The 23,631-nt window shown below is 43.8% G+C and overlaps 1 protein-coding gene across 2 annotated transcripts in view; it reads right to left on the bottom strand.

The window, feature by feature from the left end:
* The window catches only part of ISM1 (isthmin 1), a 74,472-nt gene that overhangs the window by 10,420 nt on the left and 40,421 nt on the right, over nucleotides 1-23,631 (bottom strand). For both annotated transcript variants that reach the window (XM_043602899.1, XM_043602900.1), the window contains exons 2-3: nucleotides 16,825-17,064; nucleotides 7,613-7,877 (exon numbers count right to left, since the gene is read on the bottom strand). In XM_043602899.1, coding sequence (XP_043458834.1) covers nucleotides 7,613-7,877; nucleotides 16,825-17,064 — 505 coding nt within the window. The remainder of the gene's footprint in view (nucleotides 1-7,612; nucleotides 7,878-16,824; nucleotides 17,065-23,631) is intronic.

The following is a 23,631-nucleotide window of genomic DNA, read 5'->3' as shown; positions in this document are numbered from 1 at the left end:
ATTTTTTTCCTGGTGGAACTAATATTTTAGTAAGAAGAGTCAGACAATAATCAATAAAAAATGAGTAAGTTATACAGTGTATTAGAAGTCAATAAATGATAAGGAAAAAAGGAGTAGACCAAACTGGGGGGTGGGGGTGCTGAGAATGTGAGTGGTGTGAGGAAAGTTGGTATGTTATCAAGATGAAGTTCCTCTTTTAAAAGTAAAGAAACCAAGTCCTGGAGGGACTGGGGAACTTACCCAACGTCATAAGGGTAACAGAGAGGAAAGCTTGGGCCCTAGTGCTAAGCCCTCGGTCTGCACAGCATGATCCCCTCTGAAGCATCTGCACTCTGTAATACTTTCTCCTGATTTGTCCAGATCTTCCTACGGCCGTGGGGCTGCCGCCAATGCCAAACTTGGAGCTACAGGCATGTGCTTTGCAGGGAAGGGGCCCTCTCTGTTCATAACAGGTCGCGGTGATTGTTATGATGTAGGCCCATCAGGAATGTAGTCCACACATGTTTCTACCTGCAGGATGGGCCCTGTTCCAGCCTCCCAGGCTGCTGTTTGCATGGCATCCACTCTGAACACTCCTCAGGCAAACACAGGGCCGCCGAGTCTCCTCAGCCATTAAACGGAGTTGGGGAGGGGGGTGTCGTTTATGGTTGTGTCCTCTTCCCTAACCCAGAGCAGAGAGTTTGCCCACACCTTGCCTGCCCCAAGGGCCCCCATCCATTTCTTCTCTCTCCCCAAAAAGGAATCTTTTTGTATTTTGATTATCTTCTAAGAAATGGTTTTCTAGCAACACGGCCGAGCAGGTGTTTGAAACTACTGTCTCATGTGAAGGAGTTGGGCCCATTTCCCCAGTGTCAGCCTCTCCATCTCTCTTATCTCTTACTAGGCATCAACAGTAGAATTAGAGAGACAAGTTGCTTCCAGAGGGCGAAACCACCTCAGTAAGGGTGGTTGCTGCTCCCTCCAAGACCTCTGTGGCCTGGTATCTCTTGGTAATCTCCCCCTGAGAACACCAGAGCAATTAGGAGATCACACTCTGGTCAGTGGGAACATCCAGGTGCAGTGGGTTATAGGCACACATGAACACACTGAACCACATCCAACACGTACCACCAAGACCAGATTTGTTGAAGGGAACAACGACAACAAAAGTCACAAGTAAAGGTCGTAATGTCATTAGACTCATAAAGGGGACGGTGGGCAAGTCAGAGAAAGCTTACTAAATCAGGTAAGTAGAGTTTATGTCATGTATATGCTAGGTACATAATCCAGTGATGCCAAGTGGTGTAGCTGTTTTGCTCAGCCAAAGCAATGGGACCTCAACCATCTAGATCTCCTACAGCCTTTCCTTCCTGTTGCAGTAAAATGGAGAGACATTTTGGAAAATATCTTTGACCTTTAAGATTCTAACATTAAACCCGCCATGCGGCTTATATTGGAATCTTTGCACAAGGTAATTTCTGGTCTTGGTTTCTTGGATCTAAATTATTGAATGTTAATACTGTGTTGGATATGTGAAAAATGACTTCCATCATTCCTTTCCCCATATCTGCCCTTCGGTTACTCTCTTCTCCTGCCCACCAGCCTGGGCCATATGACTTTCTTTGGCCAATGGGAAAATAGCAAACATGATGCAAACAGAGGCAGGAAAAGTGTTCGTGGATTAGGGTTTGCTCTCTTGACACAGAGAACTCTTCCATCACTATGTGAAGAGCCTGGGCTGGCAACCTGGGGGGTGAGGGACCAGTTAGAGGCCCCAACCACCCCAGCATGCCCAGCTATTCAGCTAGGGCCCCATCATTGAGTAAAGCCATCCTAGACTATCCAGCCTCAACCAAGCCAGCCCAGAGCTGAATGACAATTCAGGCAAAGTTCAGACTCTTCTTTTTTTCTTTTTTTTAAATGTTTATTTTTGAGAGACACAGAGAGGCAGAGAGAGAGCATGAGCAGAGGAGGGGCAGAGAGAGAGGGAGATAGAGAATCCCAAGTAGGTCCCATGCTGTCAGCGCTGAGCTGGATATGGGGCTTTGAACTCATGACCTGAACCCAAACCAAGAGTTGGATGCTTAACCGACTGAGCCACCCAGACACCCCAAAACTGTAGATTCTTAAGAAAGAACCCATTTGTTCTTTTAAGACACTAAATTTAGGGGGTGGTTTCTTAAGCAGCAAAAGTTACCTGTTACAAATACACCATAAAATTCTCCCTAAAATATGCTCTCTAGATGGCTAGCAGAGTCTGGAACAATGAAGGGTTTATTATCCCAATAAGTGGCTCTCTTCATGTTATTATTAGTTTTTTTGTTTTTTTAAAAGCATAAAGAGAAAGAGAGAGAAAAAATGAGCAGGGGAGGGCCAGAGAGAAAGGGGGACAGAGGATCTGACACAGGCTCTGTGCTGACAGCAAAGAGCCTGACGTGGGTCTCGAACTCAGGAGCTGAGTTCAGATCATGACCTGATCTGAAGTCAGACAACCAACTGAGCCACAAAAGCGCCTCTTCATGTTTTTATTTTAAATGCTCACAAAGCCACTGATTTTTCCAGTTTTTCAAAACATGGTCCCCCAAATCAGAAACAGAAAAGCTCCATACCCATGTGGCTAATCATTTCTATTAGGTTAGCAATGAAATGAAGCCACCTCCTAGGGCAAAGCGTGTATGTCCACTCACTACCCTGCAGGCTCCATAGCATACTGTCCCAGATAAATGTCCCAGCAAAGACCCTCCTCTTGGGTAATCTCTATTTGTTTAATGCATGCAAAGGACCGAAAGCTTTGAGGGCAGTATTCCTTTCTGCTATAGCAAAACAAGCCTGTTGTCATGTGCTCACCTGCCATGGAGCATCGCTCAGAGCAAAAAATGAATATGAACAACAGTAACCACTAAGATGACAACAATGGCAGTAAAACACAGTCCCTGTGACATCAAAGAGTTCAATGAAGGAAGAAAACAATCCACAGGGTACTGGGCTGAGAGCTGGGTCTCAATCATGTCATTTGAAATTTTAAAGTAGTGATTAAGCAGTTTCAGGTCACTAGAGTTCTGTGGGACAGTTATAGTGTCTGGGCAACTGGAGTGATTTGGGTCTTGACTTGGTTACTGGCAAGCCTCCACCACTAATCCTAGATGAGAGTGGCTACCAATTATTGAGGGCCTGCTTTAACCAGCTTCTCCGTCTAAATACACTGATTAAACTCCTATAATAATCCTGTAAGGTAGGTAGAAACTTCCTCCTTTTATGGATAAAGAAACTGAGGCTCAGAGAGGTTAAGGGTCTTGCCTAAGGACACACAGCTCAAGCCTGGCAGATCTGGGATTAGATGTGAGGTCTCTGTGGCAGCATGCTGTTCTATATCCTGGTACTCCTGCAGCTTTAATTCTGGCCCATGTTGGCCTCTCTTTTTTAAGACACCCACTTATGTGGCCATAATTCAACATTACAAAGAAAAAGCCTCGACAAAAATCACTGTGAAATCTATTAAAATAGGACCATGACCAGTCAGAGAATTGCAAAGAACTGAGTCCCAACCCAGGTTTACAGTAAGCGATGCCTATCTGATTTCATTATATGGTTGATTCAGAACAATTTTGGCAATGGTATTCTACTATTTGACAGAAAAATATTTACTCGGATTCTTTCTTGGTCCTTGATGATACCTTAAGTGTCTACACAGAAGGTATTTAAAATGCAGCATCTCAAATTGAGTCCAAAATTGAGCCAACCCGTGGTCACATCATATGTTTCCACAATCGCAACTTAGGTGTAACTAACTCCCATTGTGTATTTTAGAATTTATTCTAAAGATGCCATTACATTCTATTTTTTTTACACCAACATTTTTTTGAAGAACTCTTTGGCCACAAACATTTAAATTATTACGAAAGATCCTCCCTTCAAAAATCCGAGATCAACTTCCACCACAAAGGCCAGTTCCTGTGGTGATTTTCACACATACTTAGGCACAGTGAGTCTTGTTGCTTTGCCACCGCAGGAACCTCGCCATCCTGGGTCATGTGTTCATTCCCTCTGTCCTTCACCACACACATCATAGGGATAAATACTTAGACATTGTTTAGTAGTTTCTTATTGATTGAAATAAAGAGCATTCAGCTCATCCGATGCTGTGTGGAATTCTGGAAATCACACATTCCTTGTGAGCCCGTCAGGGATGTAAGTAATCATTCATTCATTCTGCATGCTACTGAGCATTTACAACATGCTCAGAGTCTTGCTAGTCAAAGTGTGGTCTGAGCACTGTCAGCTTCATCTATGGCATCAGACGCTGCATTTTAAAAGACCCCAGGTTAGGGGTGCCTGAATGGCTCAGTCAGTTAAGTGTCTGACTTCAGCTGAGGTCATGATCTCATGGTTAGTGGGTTCAAGCCCCATATCAGGCTCTGTGTTGACAGCTCAGGGCCTAGAGCCTGCTTTGGATTCTGTTATCTCCCTCTCTCTCTGCCCCTCCCCTGCTTGTGTTCGTTCTCTCTCTCTTTCTCTCAAAAACAAACAAACAAACAAACAAACAAACATACATTTAAAAAAAAGACCTCCAGGCTATTTGTGTGCACACTGAAACCCAAGAAGCACTCCCTTAGGGATATTTTAAGGGACAAGATTTTCTTTATAAAGTAGCAATCCTGATATCTGCTCTAAGGATGAGGAAGTTACCAAGAGATAGTCCAAACCCATGAAAGATGGGGGTTTCCCATGGCCCAGGGATGCTGTGAGATCCAGATGTGGGATACTGCACAGGTATTCTAGGCCTAGAGAGCTGGGGTGAAGGTGACAGAGGCAACCACAGGAACTGTCCTAGTAGAAGCAAATTCTATCCTCAAGATTGAAATGGACAATGTTCTTAATGTTCATGAATTTGGTAGAGTGTATTCTGTAAGAGCTTTAGATGCAAAAGTTGTTTCTAGTGGTGGTCTTCAACTTCAATGAGCATGAGAATCACCTGCTGACCTTGGCTGAGAAAAGAAAGAAACAAAAAAGCAAAGAAAGACCAACTCCAGGTCTCACTCCTAGACACTCTACTTCAGCAGAAGGACAGCAGCATCTCTCAAATGAGGCTGCACACCGGAGTCACTCATGGAGCTTTGAAAAACTAATGCTTGGGCCTCAACCTGAGAGATCCCAATATAACTGGTCTGAAGACAAGTCTCGGCATCGACTTTAAAAAATTGCTGGGGTGAGTATAATGAGCAACCAAGGCTGAGAACCATTGCTCTGGGATAGTGGTGCTCAGTGTACCAGAACCTCTGGAAGGCCTGTTCAAACACAGATTTTGGGGATCCCACCCCAGAGTGTCTTATTCAATAGGCCTGGGGTTGGGGCCTGAAGATCTGCATTCCCATCACAGTCTCAGGTGATGTTGATGCAGCCGATTTGGGGTTTACACTTTGAGGAATGTTGGTATAGAGAGAGACAGGGCTGGGACCAGGATTGGCATTTTATTTTCATTTTTTTAATGGGTATTTTTGAGAGAGACAGAGTGTGAGCAGGGAAGGGGCAGAGAGAGAGGGGAAGACACAGAATCTGAAACAGGTCCCAGGCTCCTAGCTGTCAGCACAGAGCCCAACATGGGGCTTGAGCTCTGAAAGGCGAGATCATGACCTGAGACAAAGTCAGGCACCAAACTGACTGAGTCACCCAGGTGCCCCAAGGATTGGCATTTTTAAACATGCAACCAAGGGATTCTGATGTGGAGGGTCTGAGCTCCATTCTTTGAAACAATGTTCTGTATGTGCTGAGCAAACAGCTTAAGCCAAAAACCAGTGGTGACATGTCAGACTGGCACCCAGGGATCCTCTGTGTTTCTCTTGCTCAACACCATGGGACTTTCCCCCCCATTTATATCTTCTAATCTAAGCATCCATTTCTATTGTCCTAAAGGATGTGCTATGTTTTATTCCCTAGAGAGGCAGAATAACACAATGGTTAAGAGAACAGATGCTGGACTCGGACCGCCTGAGATGAATCCTAGGTCTTGACCCTTCAAGCCAAATTGTTTAACTTCTCTAGCCTTCAGTTTTTCCATCTGTAAAATGGGGTATCGGCCTCAAATTGCTGATTAAATAAGCTAATGTATGTGAGATGCTATGAAGTGGGACTGGGGCATGGGGAGTGCTATAAAACGTTGATGATTATTCCCAGTCCTTTCTCTTAGAAACAGATAAATTGGACTTCTTCCAGAAAAGGGGGAAGGTTTGAGAAGCCTCCTGGCTGGCAAGAATATGGGAGTTCTCTTTCTGCTACCCTAGTATTTGATGTGTATCTCTACCATGGCACTGTTTTCCTCTCTCACTTAACTTTTCTCCCTTATACAGATGGTGAGATCCTCATTAGGGAAGACCCATGTCTTTCTAACTTTTGGATTCCCAGAGCCTAGCATGGTGGCAGACACAATGCATGATCTTCAGAAAAGGTCTTCCTGCTTTGGAAGTTGCCTGCTATCATCTATTAGCAGCAGAAATGACTCTCCAATATACAACTGGTCTTCCTACTGAGAAATGGAGGTAAGGGTGAGAAGGCAATGGTGTGAGACAAATCATCCCCATTGTATAGCATTTGTTCCTAAGGCTGCGGATGGTGAAGCCACAAGAACACTGTCATGATGGGTGAATTTGTAAGATATCAGATATTCTCATAACATGAGGCAGACTGCCTGATTCCCCACAAAGCCTTGCCAGGTCTGTTTCATTTCCTCTTTTTGCACACATGAGATGTGTTTCCCAGCTTTCCTTGAATCTATGTGGGCCATATGACTACGTGTCACCAACAGAATGTGGTGTGGTGGTGTGCTAAGCAGATGTGATGTGTATCATCTCCAGGCTGAGGGGTTAAGATCATGGGTGCCTTTTCTATGCCTCCCCTGACCCCTTGACTGCCAGCCAAGGAGCATAACTCAGGTCCTGATGGTTTGCCGAGCTCCAACATGGAAGAAGCCTGGATCCCTGAATGACTGAGTGGAGCTGAGTTTCCCCCACTGTCTCCCACTCCAACTCAAGTGAACCATGATTTTTATTATTTAAATCACTGAATTTGTAAGTTGTTTGTTACCTCACTTCTCCTACTCTAAAAACATGGGAAACTAGAAATCCCAACTTGGGGTCTTCACATTTATTCGTGGGGGAGCCTTACTTTGACAACCTGTGAAGCACATGTTCATGTGGATTCCCAAGGGCTGCTCCACTGCCAATGTCAAACATAACATGGTTGCCTGGTCAACAGAGGCAACTTGACACATCTCTTTTTACTAAATTGATTTTTAGTATGAATTTTTCAGTAAAATATGCAAGGAAGTTAATTTGGTGCTATCTTCACTTTTAGAAATAAAACTTTTTTGGGAAAAAAAGCAGAATGTCAAAGATCCGTAACTAAAAAAAAAAAAAAAAAAAAATTCTCTTCTAGGATAATTGGTATGATTTAAAAATTATAGGCTTTCCAGAAAAATGTGGCTGCTGGTGCCTCCTTGGGGCTTCTGTGGAACAAAGTCTTTATGAAGACCAAAAACCACATACTGTAAACTGGGTTTTGCTTGGCTCCGTGTCCATTAGGCCTCATCATCCTCATTTATTCTCCCCATCAATTTTAGATCGCTGGGTGGTAAACTCACCATATTCTGGCTGGTCTTTGGTTTCAAAAGTCCGGTGGCCTGGGGCTGGACGGTCCCACCCCCTGGGGGGGTTGAGGAAGTTGCTGTCGTCTGAGGTACTGTCGTACTTATAGTCTTGGTCCCCGCTGTTGGCCCTCGTCAGGGACAAGGACCTCTGCCACCAGGCCCTCCAGTCAGGGGACGGGACTGACCAGCTGGGCTTATTCTCTGGATGCTGATCTTTATCTGCTTCAGAGTCAGGACCATCCACCACCTCTATGGTGACCTGAAGAATTCAGAACAGGGCAGAGTCAATGAGGAGTTGATAGTCTCCAAACTAGGTACCCTCAGAAGAAAGTCTAAGAGAGTAGAGGGAAATGATGGCTGTGTCCCTCATGGAGGAAAGCTGAGGCCACATGGCGATACAGAATGGAAAACACCCAGGAATGGCCCAAATGAACCACATGACCAGACAGAACTGATGTACATGGGCTTCAGGTTGTGAGGAGACAGTTCATCACTAGGGTTCCTGATTTTCTGATGACTACATTGCTGGGAAGTCTTTAATTCAAGAAGTAAACATGTACTATATGTGTTTCTAAGGTGACACAAGAATAATTATAATAAAACCAAACACTTCTTGAGTACTAAATCTGTAACCAGGCACTGTTTTACGTGTTCTACATATATTAATTTATTTAATCCTCATAATAACCGAATAAAGTTGGTACTACTGATTGGCCCCTATGGTTGACTGTCTGAAAAGATGGCCTCAGCAATTCATCCCATCTTTGTATTAAGAAGTGGAGGTTATTTCCTCTCCCTTTTATTCTGGCCCAGTCTTGTGACTCACTTTGTTCAGTAGAATATGGTAGGAGTGACGCTGTGACAAGCCTCATGAGGTCTTGCAGCTTCCATTTTCATTCTCTTGGAATGTTCCTACCACTAGGTAAGGAAGCCTTACACATAGTGAAGAGAGAGGCCACTTAGCAGAGAGCTGAGGTACTTCAGCCAATGGCCAGCTCCAGGGCCCCAGTCATGTGAGTAAGGCCATCTTGGATGCTCCAGCCCAGTTGGATTACCACAGTCAATACCATGTGGACCAGAGACAAGCTCTTTTGGCTGAGCCCTGTTCAAATTCCTAACCCACAGGACTGTGGGCAATCCAGGATCATCGCTTCAAGCTGTTAAATTTTGGTTGCTAGACAGCAACAGGTTAGCTTTTTGCAGAGAAGTTAACAACTTGCTGAAGGTCACACAGCGAGAGTGGCAGATGCAAACTGTCTAGCCCTAAAGCCCATGCTCTCAACAACTTTGTGACACTAACTCTAAAAAGGTAATAGAAGTACTGTCCCCTCATGCAAATAGGGGGGGCAAGAAGGCCACAGAGGCTGGTGGGGACTGGCCGCCACAGGTTGTGTAGAGGTGTGAGCACAAGGTCCTCAAGAGCCGCAGTTGTGCCTTTCACCCATCCCACATCCAGACTCTGTGTGCACTCCTCAACTGACCCTGAGGGTCAGAGCAGATAATCCCAGAGCCAAGGTTAGAACTTGCTCTTGGATGTACAGAGCCTAGTTTTGAAGTCACGGGGCTGGAAGAATGCAGTTTCTTGGCTCTGAGAGACAATCAACGTAGAGAAACTTGTTTAAAAAAATATAATAAAAGACTCATTGGGTTCCTTTGGCCATCACATAGCCCTTGCAACACCCCCTGGATGAGTTGTGTGCAAATGAATCAGAAACATGTGCTCCGAGTAATCAGCGCAAGATGTACTGGGCAGATGCGTTTCCAGTTTTGCCCTAACTCGACATCTGAGAGAGTTGCTGGGATGCTCTGCCAAATTGCACCAGGGTGTGCCCATCTCTGAGACAAACAGCCCCTTCCTTGTGTACTAGGAATGGGGAGGTTTGAATTCTACTCACTTTGACATTCCAAGGAGGTTGCCCAGCCTATGGTAGGCCTGGGCTATGGCCTTGTGTGGTCCAGACACAAGGTCAAGGGTATGACCATCAGTCCCAGAGTATCCTCGGGCTACAGGAAGCCAAGTGAATCTTTTTCTGGTGTGGGATACCTAGAAGGGCATCATTGGCTTTATTCCCTGCCACCATCATCTCCAGCCTGGTAAGCATCTCTTGCATATTAATAAATAATTATGGAATGTTTAGTAGTCTTCCAGAAAGGAAAAAAAGGGAAGAGAAGAACAGGAATACCTCATACATCTTATATCACTGCTGTTTGTTGCAAAGGCTGATTGCTGGAGAGTGACTGGGACCCACATGCAGCCCTGGGAGGACAGGTGCCCCTGGAATGCACAGCTGGGTGGTGCAGAACTGACCCAGGTAGTGACAGGGCAATGCTGAGCCTTCAGAGACATAACCTTTCTCTTCTGCAGTCTCGTTCCCCTCTGCCTACAGACTGAACGACTGAGCCGCAACAATCATCTGTAAGGCTATTAAGGGTCTCAGAGGGGAGAAACTGCCAAGAGCCGGGCAAGCCTGCAATTATGGTAATGAAATCAGTCTCTGGGTAGAAGATAAGGGGGAACGTGCCCAACGGTTTTGGTATTCCATTTGTATTCAGACTGGAGTCGAAGGGATTGCCTAAGCAGATGTGCCCTGCAATTTCTCCAAGCTGGGAATAAAAACAATTTCATGTTTTAAGCTATTACCGTCAATACGATTTTTCCCCCCAAACTGTTGCTCAGGTCCAAACAAAATAGATTTGTTGCCTGGCCAGGCAATAAGTAGCAAAATACGAATTTACTCCAAAAACCATATCGATGACTGAATCTTAACAGCTTAGAGGTTTCTTTTTCCCCTTTAGTTTCTGGCCACAGCCCCAACTGAATTAAAAACAAAACAAAACAAACAAAAAAACAAAAACACACATAAATCTTAAACCCACCCTTCCCTGCAGTTAATAATGTGGAAATCTCATACTGATATCAGAAGAAGAAATCTAATCTTGAACCTGAAATTTTATAGGCATCCAATTAAAGAAACTTAATGAGCATGATCAGTGGCTTCTTGGATGGCAGAGATTAGTTTTATATTTCCTGTTGCTCTCATTCTTATTTACATGTTCTTCAGCATCAAAGAATGTGTGGATAAAGATGCCTTAAACAATAATCAATGTGACAGGCTGAAGATGTGGGAGTATAGCAGATTTCCAAGCCAAAAAAGATGCTAGACCTTACTATCTTTTCTGTTCCTTAATATGCATAATTGATGTGCTTTAGTATATTTATTTTTTCTGGACTTTTCCACACCATGAATCAAGACAGTACAAGAAAGAGAACTCTTTTAAAAGACCCAAGCCCAACTTCTGGCAGGAACTTGTCAGCTCCAAAAAAAGAAAAAAAAAAAAGTCCGAAATAAGTGTCGATTTGGGGAATTCTGTCCAAAATTAGGAAGTGAGGATAAGATCCTATGAAGTGCTACCAGCTTCTTTCCTTCTCTTGATAGTTATTTGTTAGAAACAAACTCTTTACAGTAACTTGCTCTGAAAAGCACTTTTCATAGAGAAACTAACACATTTCTCAGTCTATTGGTTAATAAACTAATGACTCTGCGAATACATAAGCTTTGACCTCTCGGGAGAATCTTCTAGAATCTTTTAACTCAGTCCTCTAGGCCTGGAGACCTCTGGTGATTAGGCAGGTGTGGGTTGGTATTTCCCAGACAGGAAAAGGAACCCTGTATGGTGAAGTGATTTCCTGAAAAGCACAGAGCATCCAGACAAGGAAATAATCTCCAGTGAAGAGTTAGGTCCCAGATTACGCTCTCCCTCCTTCCATGACAAATGCATCAGAAAGAACACAAAATGGACTAAGGAAGTATATAATCTCTGCCTCTCAGACTCACCGATGCTCCAAAACACAACTATAGTAACCCAGCGGTTACCAGTAACTGTGGTTAGTACTTTGAGGTTTGCAGTGTGCTTGCCCAAACATTATTGCTTGTTCTTCACTAGTTAGATCTGAATTTCAGGCACAGAAACTGGATTGGAGAATTCAAGTTCCTGAGGGGAACAGCAACATGCAGAGCTGGTCTCAAAACTATTTCTTATGATTCCCAGTTATTTTTTTTTAAGTTTATCTATTTATTTTCAGAGAGAGAGAGAGAGAGAGAAAGAGAGAAAATGCAAGTGGGAGAGGGGAAGAAAGAGAGGGAGAGAGAGAAACCCAAGCAGAATCTGTGCTGTCAGTGCAGAGCCCTATGTGGGGCTCGATCTCACAAACTGTGAAATCATGACCTGGGCTGAACTCAAGAGCCAGACTTAATCAACAGAGCCACCCAGATGCCCCTGATTCCCAGTTATTTTATACATGTTTCCTCTGTCATCTTAATCCACTATCATCACCAACCTGAATCTACCCATTTGGGGACACTTACCATATATCTGTCTCTGTGTTAAGTGCTTCATGTGGATGATCTCATTTAATTCCCACAACAAACCTTCTTTTGTTCAGTATTATACTACAGAGATACTCATGGGTAATATTATCACCCTCATTTTATAGATAAGGACACTGAGGCATAGAGAGGTCAAGTCACCTGCATGAAACCATAGAGACCAAGCCTGGTAGATTCAAGGGTGATGCCTGATCCAATGCAGCTCAGTGCTCTGGACAACATGCTCCCATGAGAATCTTAACAATATAGGCTTGTCCACATAGCCGTGTGGGCCCATGTCTTGGGCACAGAATTTCTTGTTTCTTCCTCAGTCAGACCTGCCATTCCAAAAGTATTTTAGAGGAAAAGGAGGAGGGGAAATCACAAGTCGTAGCCCTGCCCAACTCATCTGGTTGTATCTTGTGGCACTCAAGAGGCCTATGACCATGTAAATAAGTCTGTGCAAGTAAAAAAAAAAAAAAAAAAAAAAAAAAGAACTTTGGGTGACTATTTTAAGTCTCCCTCAATTGGAAAAAAGAAATAAGTATATTGGTTGAAATTAATACTAATTTCGGCTTGATCCAGAAAAGAGAAGTATTTGTTTGTGAATAGCTACTATGGTAATGAAGTGATGCAGTAAGACTAGTAATGAGTTTATTTTAGAGACTTTTGTCTTTGCTATCTGACCATCAGCTGCAGACCAAAAAACCCAGCCAACAATACTAAAGTTCAAGTCTAACTTGTCCTGGGGGAATTTCCTTTCTTTCTGAATGATTTATTTATTTATTTTTAACAAAACCCAACTTCTAGAATTGTTTCAAATTTAATATGGAGATTGTGTTCAGGAGTTTGAGGCTCTTTCTTTCTAATTCGTACATTGTTGTCTTTTCTTTTTCCCACTCACTTCCACAGCCCTAAACCAGTCCCACCTGGTTTGGAGGGGTGGGGTGGAGGTGGGGTGAAAAAATCTCCCAAAATCCAGGCTTTTTAAAGGATTTCCCTTCCTAAAAGTTAAGAGGTCCAAGAGGGATGTGACAGGCTTGCACAGGCTCAGCAATATCACTTTGCAAAGGTGTGGGCTATTTGGCAAGAGGGACAGCAGACCCTAGTCCTGGAGCGTGGGAAACTCTTCCAGACACTGGATGGATTGCGGGGGGGGGGTGCTGTTCAGAGAGAGGGGTATCACATTCCTGTTCAGCTCCCCGGCTTCAGAGCAGGACAGCTAGGTGTGGGGGTGAAGGGCAGGTTGCCAGGGGAGGGGGGAAGACAAGGCCAGGGGCCCTAGCAGCGGAAGCTGACCCACTGATGCGCCCTTCACCTTCTTCACTCTCCTCCCCAGAGAGACAAAATGCTTTGACGGCCTGGGTGATCAGTGGGGCTGTCTGCTTGGCTGAACCGCCTCGTGTCAAACCAGTGCATTTCAACAAAAGGGCAGTGCTCTAAGGAAGGGGCAAGGGCTGCCAGCACAGAAACCATCACCCCCTTTTAGAAAGCACCTCATTTTTAAAGGACCACCAGGGCACTGGTTTACTCAAGTGCAGTGGTGCATGGGGCTGCAGGGGATGGCGCTGTGTGTGTCTGTGTGTGAGGGTGTGTGTGAGCATGCGTGCTAGTGTACTCACACGCAGACCTAGGATGGGGCGCTCAGGGATGGCAGCTGCTTCGTTCTTTCTTTGAAATCTTTCTGAGTGACCCTTGTGGTCTTCCAGAAAGAAGAGGCCAGAAACACGGCTCAATTTTCTTTTCTGTCAGGCCAACAGGTCATCAGATCAACAAAACATAGGCTGCTCACCCCTTTCTACTGCCTGAGGAAGGCTAACAGACACGGGGATTGCACAAAGCAGAAGTGGAGTGGCCCATTCAGGCAGTGGACAGAAAAGTGGTAGTAGCTTAATCTTCATGGGCTTTGGACACTACAAGTATCTGGGCTAGAGTACCATTAAATTTTTAATTCATTCTGCCCATAACCCTGATGTTTGCAGCTTTGGGGAGATCTATGTTCTTGGGAGTTACGGTGATCTTTGCTGTCCAAAGGGCAACTCAGAAAGGTATGAGGTCCTGAAAGAGCAGCCCTGGCCTCTTTCCACTCTGTGCTCTAAAGCATCCCTTTCAGAAGCAGCACCTGAAGGAGAACTTTTTGTTCTTGAGCTGGGGTGGTGGTAAGACAGAGTGAAAACAAAGCACTGATTGTTTCTTTCCACCTGTTGTAAGTCTATGTAAACAGGTGGCTTGGGGTCTGAGAGGACACAAGAACAAATAATTTCCATCTCTGCTGTCATTCCTTTCTGACAGTGCACAGGGAAGCTGCATTTTATGAAAGTGCCAGAAGCTTTGCCAGAATCTGGTGTTTGGCCTTTTCATAACTCACCTCCATTTATTCTTTGCTCCTTGGTTCATTCTAGTTCTCTCCACATCCACCAACTCCAGCAGCCCCTCACCTCAGGAAGCTAAGTGGAACTGTTCCAGAGAATTCTCTCCTTCCCATCCAGACAAACAACACAGTTGAGGATGATTTAAAATGAATTGTAACCTTGGGTGTTCTATTGACCTCATGCACAGATCCATCATGCACTTCGCGGTTGCCCTGTCCTTCTTTTTGAAAAAGTAATCTGGGTTTCCCATGTCTAAGGATCTCAACCACTATTCTTCCCTGACATTTAGGTTCATGTTTTAAAAAGGCCCAAGTGAGGTCTGGGGATTTCCAGACTGATGGATTTATCTGGGAGAGAAGGAGGGGGGAACTTGAAAGTGTTGCCCCAAATTTGGTTCTTAGGTAGAGCTCCATGCACTTAGTAACCTACCAGTGAGAGGACACTCTCCCTGTAGCCTTCAGTTTGTCCGCATCTGGGTCTTTTCTTGTAGCTTTACCTAAGAAACTCTTAAATCTATTACATTAATAGCTCAATCCTCAGCATTAAGCCCTATACTACATTTCCCACCTCTGGGGGAATAAAAAGGTGAGTCACAACAAACCTAAAATTGTTTGGAGCATGGCCTAAGCTCCCCTGGAGTGAAGGTAGTCTGGTCCTGAAACCATAAATTCTATAAAAAAGGAAGAAATCACTTCCTGTAGAGGAAGGCCTGATGGGGAGCACTGTCGAGCAACAGTAAGGAGATGTCTGCACCTTTTTTGCCAATCTGCACCTCCCTCAAGAAGATCCTCTGTTCTTTAGCAGAAAGCCATGCAGCCACTTCCTGGAGAGAGAGGAGTGGAGCAAAAGGCCTGTTTTTCTAATTAATCAATTAGAACAATAGAAGACTCATTGGAAATGTTAAGAGGTGCATGATGTGATTTCTGTGTATGAGTTGTCAAAGAATTACCTCCAAAGCATTGTTCACTTCTACACCCTCAACATTATCCTGCCCCATTTCTTCCCATCTATGCAGACCTGTTCACAATGGAACATAGCATTTTTTTTCTCTCTCGCCTCTCTCTCCATGATCCCTTTGGCATGGTCTTAAGTGGTAGCTGCGACCTTCATATGCATGTCATTTCCTGGAGGGAGAAGGTCTTACATTTCTTAATTTCCCATAACCTAACACAGCATTTTATACACAGAAGGGGCTGGTCAACATTCTAACGGAGGTGTAGTCTCTGTGACATTTCTTAGCCACTATGACACTGGTATGATGAGCAAAACAACTCTGACCAAGGAAATCTGATCTAAAGTGGTGTCATGCACAGAATGTTAGTTAATTAATGATCAATAGCTATGAGGTCAAGTTCAGGAACTTTCTGCCATGTAAGCTAATTGGAATTTGAAGCAGATAGGAAGAATACAAAAATGCTGCCCTTCCCCCAAATGAAAAGAATTGAGAACAAAGCTTAAAAGTATGGAAGCAGGCAAATGAGGACAGGAGCTACAACAGGCACTAGGTTGCCAGGGGTGGGTGAGCCTTCCTTGGTTATCATGGCTACCATTTTTGGGAAGACACAGAAGGAATTACAAGCAAAATTCAAAATTAGGAGTTTGTCTATGAAACATGGATTTGTAGGGTGGGTACTTCTGGGAGCTCAAGAGTCTACATTTGAGCTGCAACCACTGTTTACTAGACATATGACCTTGGGCAAACCAAATAGGAACTTACTGAGTACCTGTTGCATTATTGATAATGGAAAATGATGTGTGCTTCAGCTCCTTCATGAGAGTGTTGGAAGAGTCAAATCATATCAACATTTGCTTTGTAAAGCATTCTATTTCAGTGTAGATGAGTTATTTTTAATCCCAGGTACCCTTTTCCCTAACCTGCCATTCTCTTCAGCTTCTTCCCATCCCATCTTAGCGGTACTGATTCATCTCTCTCCCAGGAGCTTCTGTTCTCCCCTCCCTTTCTTTTATCCATTTTTTAAAATCAGTCATTTACATTTTAGAGCAACTGAAGTGTTGTCATCTCCTGAGGGGGTTGCTGGTGTCCAAGGCAAGCTAAGAGGCATTTGTGAGAGGGCCTTCCTGAGTACTTTTGAAACCCTACTATGATTTGTCTAGTGCAACCACGTGTGAGATGGGCCCTTTTCTAGAGCTACCATATTTCATCAATTTCAGGGCATCTTATTTTGTTTTGTTTTTATAATTCAACAGCTCTGAAATCAGGATGTATTGTAGTCATTGGTGTTTTCATTTTTTTAGTGGTTCATGAAATAATGGTTCCTCTCACAATCAAGGGTGTTACACAGATGAAATACAACACTGTTCTCATAGAGATAAAATGATCATAAATAGGATTCATTAGGGGTTAAGGAGGAAAAGGAGGTGAGGCAGTGGTTGCTTTGGAATCAGGTCAGGACACAAAGAGACAGATTGTTTCATTTTCTTCCACCTTTCAACTCTCTAGCATTACCTGGATATTTGGATTCTGCCCATTTATATCAGCTTTGGAAAGATCTGGAAAGTTTGGTAGATCAAGGAGAAAGGATCTGGGGCCATCTCTTTGTAGGGAAGGGTGCCCAGCGTCTTGCCGGAATCGCTGTCTGGGGAAGGGTTGGTGTGCAGCCTGGTGGTCCAGATGCTCCTCTGGTGCTTCTTTGGAGAGAGAAAAGCTGGTTTCTGATGTAGAGTCAGTTTCCACGTGGAGGTTATTCTAAAACAAACAGACAAGCAAATGAATAAATGAATATGAGGCACATGATTTAAAAATACCAGCCTTAACAGTCCATTAAGTTCCGGAGCAAAGACAATTCCAGTGGCTGGAATTAAACCAGGATGGCATTTCCAATTCATTTTCATTCCCCCTGGTTTATTTACTCCATCTTCAAAACGCCCAATCATCAAGAAACATTTCCCAGGCTGCTACCTGGGAATTTTCTGAGGGCTAATGAGTTATGGACTATATATTCCATTAAAGCACATCAACACAAAAGTGCTATTTTGAAGGAGAAGAGGTATTCATTCAGAACTGCAATCAAATTATGGTTTCTTTCTCACAGCTTCAATTAATTAACCACTCTGGCATTAGTTATAGCCCCAGTGTCCAGAGCTCATTTCGTCTGTGCAGGCCATGCAACAAAAGATCCGACCAAACTGGATAAACTACTTGAGTCAAATCATTGAATATATCCATCCATTGATCCATCCATCGATCCATCTCTCCACCCATCCACCTATGCGTTTCCCCATCCTATCCATCCATGCAACCATGTATCCATCCATCCAGTCAACAAGTGTCAACCACATGCTAGGCACAGGAGATAGAGCCATGAACAAGACATAGGCCCTATTCTTTTAATGTGTACAACTACTATGACAGATCAGATCAGAGGGTGGTGACTGGTAAGAAGGAAGAAGAACATGATAGTGGCCAGGGACAACATTCGATGGGTTTCTGGAGAAAACCTCCTTGGGAAGGTGAGACTTGAACACCTGCAACAATCTGGGGAAGGAACATTCTCAAAGAGGAAACAGTAAGTAAGACAGTCCTGAGCTGGGGATGAACTTGGCCCATGTGAGAGACAGAAAGAAGGCCAATGAGGCTGGTATGGAGTGAGGGAGGGAAGATGGCATGCGATGAGGAGGAAGAGACAGGGATAGAAAAAGAAAAGTGACAACAAGGCATTTTGAAATTTAATGCCTTTATTCTGCAAAGAAAAGTGCAAGTCTGTTGTTTCTCTCAGCTAGTAAAAAAATGTCTCTATTTAGTTGTCTTTTGGGGGAAATTTTTCTAGTGATTGAAGGGTGTAAAAGTTGTTGGACTTCTTTCCTAAACCAGCCCTTCTTCTCCTCTCATTCTCCCTGGACTTCTCACTGGAGGTTTCCTCCATCCCGTCAGGGATGGCATTTTCATGTTTACTGGTGAAGGGAGATGTAGAGATAGAATTTCACCAGCGTTTGGGTCAGTGGTTAATGCTTTTGTTATTCTTGGGCATGTTCTGGGGTTTTGGAGTGTATATTCCAGCACACTGTCTCCACACGCACTCCCTGCCCCCACCGCAGTGCCTTTGACCCAGCCAAAGGGTTACATCTGGTATCAAAACACTCCTGACTCTGAGTACCAAAGGTCAAGAATGGCCAGGGGATGGAACACATGCAGCAGATAAATATCTTCTTAGAGAGCTAACCTGAGGGAATGGATTTTTCCTGTATCTCTTTAAACAGGAATGGGTCTGAGGAATAAACTTGCTGGTGCAGGGACCACCTTTGTGAATGTTCCAAGAGGCGAAGCGCAATTCTGAGACAGCCTGTCTTCTGTCTCCTTAAAACCTGCAGTTATAGAGTTACAGAGCGGGGAAGCTGGCTGCTCCTCATCATGTTTTTGCTTGCCCTCCCTTTTTGCTCAAGAAATGTGGCCAAGGGCTGTGTCTTTGTTCACCTTTCCAGCCACCTCTCTGCCATGGTTTTTGTCTCCTGGCACATCCTTGCTAAGGGAGTTGCCCTGGCATACCCAAGCATTGCTCAGTGCAATGAGGGCCAAATGTATTATGCTGAGACTGAGCCCAGCACATGGAGAGAGGGGGTGGGGGAGGGGAGGGAAAGGGAGGGAAGGGAGAGAGAGAGAGAGAGAGAGAGAGAGAGAGAGAAGCATGCTAAGTCTTCCCTCAATATGAGTTCTCTATCATTGTTCCCTTGTTCTTCTTCTGGGATCCCCAACCCTAAAACTTCTGCAACAGTGTTAGGGAACACAGTTGGATTCTCATGGAGAATTTCTTGCAGCGGATTTGTGAGTATAAGTCTCAGAGGGGACCAAGATTTGCTTACCAATTGCTTCCGGAATCACTTGAGAATCCAGCCCTAACTTCGTTGTAGTTACTGGGACATACTGCTTAACTGGGTTAAAAATGGAGCTCTCTTTCCTTTACCCTGTGATGAAGTACACTTTCTACTCCTAAAACTCACATTTTAGAGGAAGAGATTGGAAAGGCTGTTTGGCATTTTGCTGAGATGGCTGAAAAACCAAGGACTGAATCTGAATGGTTTCTTGCTCTGAGTCTGGAATTTTCTTGGTAGGAGATACACCACCACAGAGTGATCCTGGTTTAGCCACGAACCAAGAAACCCATTAAACATTCTATGGCTCAATGATCCTCCATGTAAAACAGTCCCATGCTGTCCTAGCAGGATGGTTAAGACAACTCAGTTGGGTTGTTGTCTACACATGAGAAAAAAAGAGAAGTTTAGAGTTAGGGCAATCGGCTGGCCAGCTCAGGCCACAAGCTCCTCTGCCGGGAATAGATTGGGGCGAAAGTATGTTTTGGCTTGAGTTCTGCACACAATTGTGGCATTTCTCCATCTTTTCCCGATCCCCCTGACCACCCCCCAAACAAATTCAGTGTTTGTAAAGCATTTGGAAGATTGTAAGTAATAAAGAAACACCAATCACAATCTCTGAATATCTGAATTATCCTTGTGTCTTTATCAAAACATATTTATCTGGAAACCTTGGCTCCCTGCAATGGGCAAGCTCCCAAATTTCCAGAAACTGGAAGCCCTGGGGAAGGTTGTCTTACAACACCTCCTATAAAATGAAACTCCACTCTATTCAATCAATAACAAGATTTGGGAGTAGCCATTATTTTGGAAATCTAGATTTTTACATCTGGGGTGGGAGGCAGCAGACAGGATCTGCCAGCAGTGTAGGAGAAAGCCTTTTCTTCCTCTTGTCTTAGGAGCACACTGCACATCTTCCTTGCAGAGGCTCCACCAGAGGTCTGGGTTGATGGCCATCACTCCATCTATAACAATGAGCTCACCCACTGAGTGTCCCCTTAAGTTATTCTAGCAAAGTGAAGATTCTCAGGAAGGGTGGATCTCAAAATAAAGATGTTAAATAGTTTGTTTTACTCAGAAAAGCAAACACCTTTTTGTGAAGGTATTAGCTTGGGAAAGTCCAGGAACTGAGAAAGGAAAATGTCACCATACTTTCCAAGGTGCTGCGGGATTCATTTTGCCTAAACTCACATGACATGAAGAGGTCTGCTTAGTTTGAGAAAATATTTCTTTACCCACAATGTGTCTTTGAGCTGATCTTCAATCAGTGTTGCCACTCCAATAGCATTGTTCTCTCTGAAACTGTAATTTAAGAGCTGGGATTACCAATAAAAAGAGGAACAGAAGAACTAATGCTATCATATGGTTCATACACATTCACTGTTCAACAGCTGAGGCAGGTGATCTATAGCGGCCAAATTATATAGCTTCTGCTTGACATTCCTCATCTTTGTGCATAGCTCTTGTCCCTCTGTTATTTTATAATGATTCTTACCTAAAATAGAAAACAAAGTAATCATAAAATGTTAACACTGATAAAATAATAAAATGGGAGCCATGTATTTTGCCTCAGAGAGCAGTATTGTGGCAAATATTGCAATTTGCCTAATTCTATCTACCTATATCTATATCATCTATATCTATATCTATATATGCATCTATATATGTGTCTATATCTGTATCTATATCTGTAAATATATGGGTTTTTTCAGTATTTGTTTCAGGCGGCAATGTTCCTGGATAAAACTACATTTCCCAGCATCCACTAGAAGTAACTGTGTGATACAGTTCTACCCAATGAGGTGTAAGTGGAAGGTGCTGGATGAGACTGCTGAGTGGGAGGCAGTCAGTTTACCATTTGCTTTTCTCTCTTCTCCTTTCTCTTGCCTAGAATGTGGACACAAGTGCTTTGAGTAAAATGAGGCTGCTGGCAGGCATGAAGTCGAAGGCTAGTCTCTAAAGGTGGCTGAATGGGCTTTCAACAATAGCCAAGTTATGAAAAGAGCCTAAATGTCCATCAATGATGAATGGATAAAGAAGATGTGGTTTATATATACAATGGAACACTACTTGGCAATGAGAAAGAATGAGATCATGCCATTTGCAGCAATGTGGATGGAACTGGAAGGTAGTATGCTAAGTGAAATAAGTCAGTCGGAGAAGACAGATATCATATGTTTTCACTCACATGTGGAACTTGAGAAACTTAACAGAAGACCATGGTGGAAGGGAAGGGGAAAAAATAGTTATAAACAGAGAAGGAGGAAGGCAAACCACAAGAGATTCTTGGATACAGAGAACAAACTGAGGGTTGATAGGAGGTGGGGGAGAGGGGAAAATGGGTGATGGGCATTGATGAGGGCACTCGTTGGGATGAGCACTGGGTGTTATATGTGAGCGATGAACCACAGGAATCTACCCCCCAAAACCAAGACTACACTGTATACACTGTATGTTAGCCAATTTGACAATAAATTATATTAAAAAAAATAATAAAGGTGGCTGAATGGAAAGATAGGGGAGCCTGGGTCCCTGAAGGCATGGTAGAGCCATCATACCAGTCCTGGATTGGTGGCCTCTGAACTTCTTTTACCACTACCACGAGCATTAATGTTGACATTGACAATGCTGCAGCACCGGTAACAATGTTCCCTGTTGTGACTCTAATTTTAGAGCTGTGACTACCAATGAGAAGGGAACAGCCCAGTTCAGTTAAGTGACTCGAAGTTGGGCACTCTGTTCTGTGCAACTGAACACCATCCCCAGCTGATAGAGGTACCGACAGGGCATTTAGTGAGTCATCATGGTGAACTTCACAGTGGCAGCCAGGCTACTGATACCAGCTAACTTTCCTAATAGCCTATTCCAGATCTGCCATCCGTACCCGTCTCCACACATTTATAGAATCTGCTCATTGTCTCAGCATCTATATATTAAATTTCTCAAACGTATTACTCACTGTGTAATGTAATATTTCCTTCAATTTGTCCTAAAGTCCTATCATTAAATTTTAAGGAGTTTGTCCTCAATAAAAGAAACCAGAGCTCCTTGGGCAAATGGCTGATTCCAGAGTTTGGGCTAGGAAGTATAGGTGAGTTTGGGATACTTTGATGTGGCAGAAAATGAGGAAGCTTTTAGTGGTTAATAGTGTCCTCTCTGGGGTGCCTGGGTGGCTCAGTCGGTTGAGCATCTGACTTCGGCTCAGGTCATGTTGTGACTTTTCCACCAGGCCACCGCTTCCCTGGTGGCATTTTCTGGGTCATTTGGAGGCTTCTAAAGCTATGTGGTTCTGGGATCTCCTCCCTCCTCCCTGCTCTTAGCAGATGATCCTCAGTGCCCCTGGGAAAGATGAACAGAGAAGAAAAAAGTCTCTCATCGGTAGATTGGGGACAGTTTCTAAGATGCTAAGCCCAGACACTTTCTCATTTGTGTCCTTTCTTCCCAGGACATCACTGGCCCAACCACTGTTTCCAGCCACTGCCTGGCCAGAGCTGCTCATTCTGGCCATCCTTGTGACCAAGGTGGGTTGCCACAGCCACATCAAGGTCAAAGTGGTCACAATGTTTAGAGTTTCCAGCTGGACATTTGGCACAGGTAGAGGGAGAGGTTCTTTGGAGAGGATAGGGTGGTAAGCTCAAGGGGAGGCAATCAAGGTGTGGAAATGAGTGGTGGGTCCACCTTTGGAAAAAGCATGCTAAGCATCATTGTCCCAATCTGCAAATAGCCACCTGCCCTATTCTGCAAACACCCACCAAAGGCTGGTATGTGAATAAAAGGGCTTATCTGACCATTTCCAGAACCTCCAGAAGAGGCACAAACTGGTGGCTGGCTAAGAGAGTTTTAGTGCCTTATTTATTTATTTATTTATTATTTATTTATTTATTTATTTATTTATTTATTTATTTATTTATTAAAAGGCTGTGGTAACTATTCCCAGATTAACACAACCAGGCAGACTTCTTGGAGGCAGACGGGATGGCAAATTTCTGGAGGGCAATGAACAAGTATATCTGCAATCGCGAAGCCCACACCCTCCAATTCCACGAGCTCAGGGGGCACCCAATAAGTACTAGTTGATGATAATGATGGCTACGGGCCTAGTTAGATTTCATTTTAATTAGGCTCAGGCTACAGGCCTCATTACCCTTAATGGGGCTTTTATGTGGGATTCTAAAGAAAAAAAAAACAATCTAGGAATCTTCTATTGAAGATATTAAAGAAGATATTATTAGCAATGCTTTTGGTCTCATAGACTTTGAACAACAAACAACAGAGATTATAATTAATGTCACTGCAGCCTCTCTCCTTAAAACATACTAACAATATAGCTAATTAGCAATATGTCCTCATTTGGGGCTGGACATCTGCATATTATTATCGACAATGCTTGTTTCCTTTTTCCAGATTAAAGGAAGCCATGCTGCACCCAGGCATATGGCCATTCTCC

This window comes from Prionailurus bengalensis, chromosome A3 (genome assembly GCF_016509475.1).
Source record: "Prionailurus bengalensis isolate Pbe53 chromosome A3, Fcat_Pben_1.1_paternal_pri, whole genome shotgun sequence".
NCBI lineage: Eukaryota > Metazoa > Chordata > Mammalia > Carnivora > Felidae > Prionailurus > Prionailurus bengalensis.
This window is presented reverse-complemented; position numbering and strand designations above follow the sequence as displayed.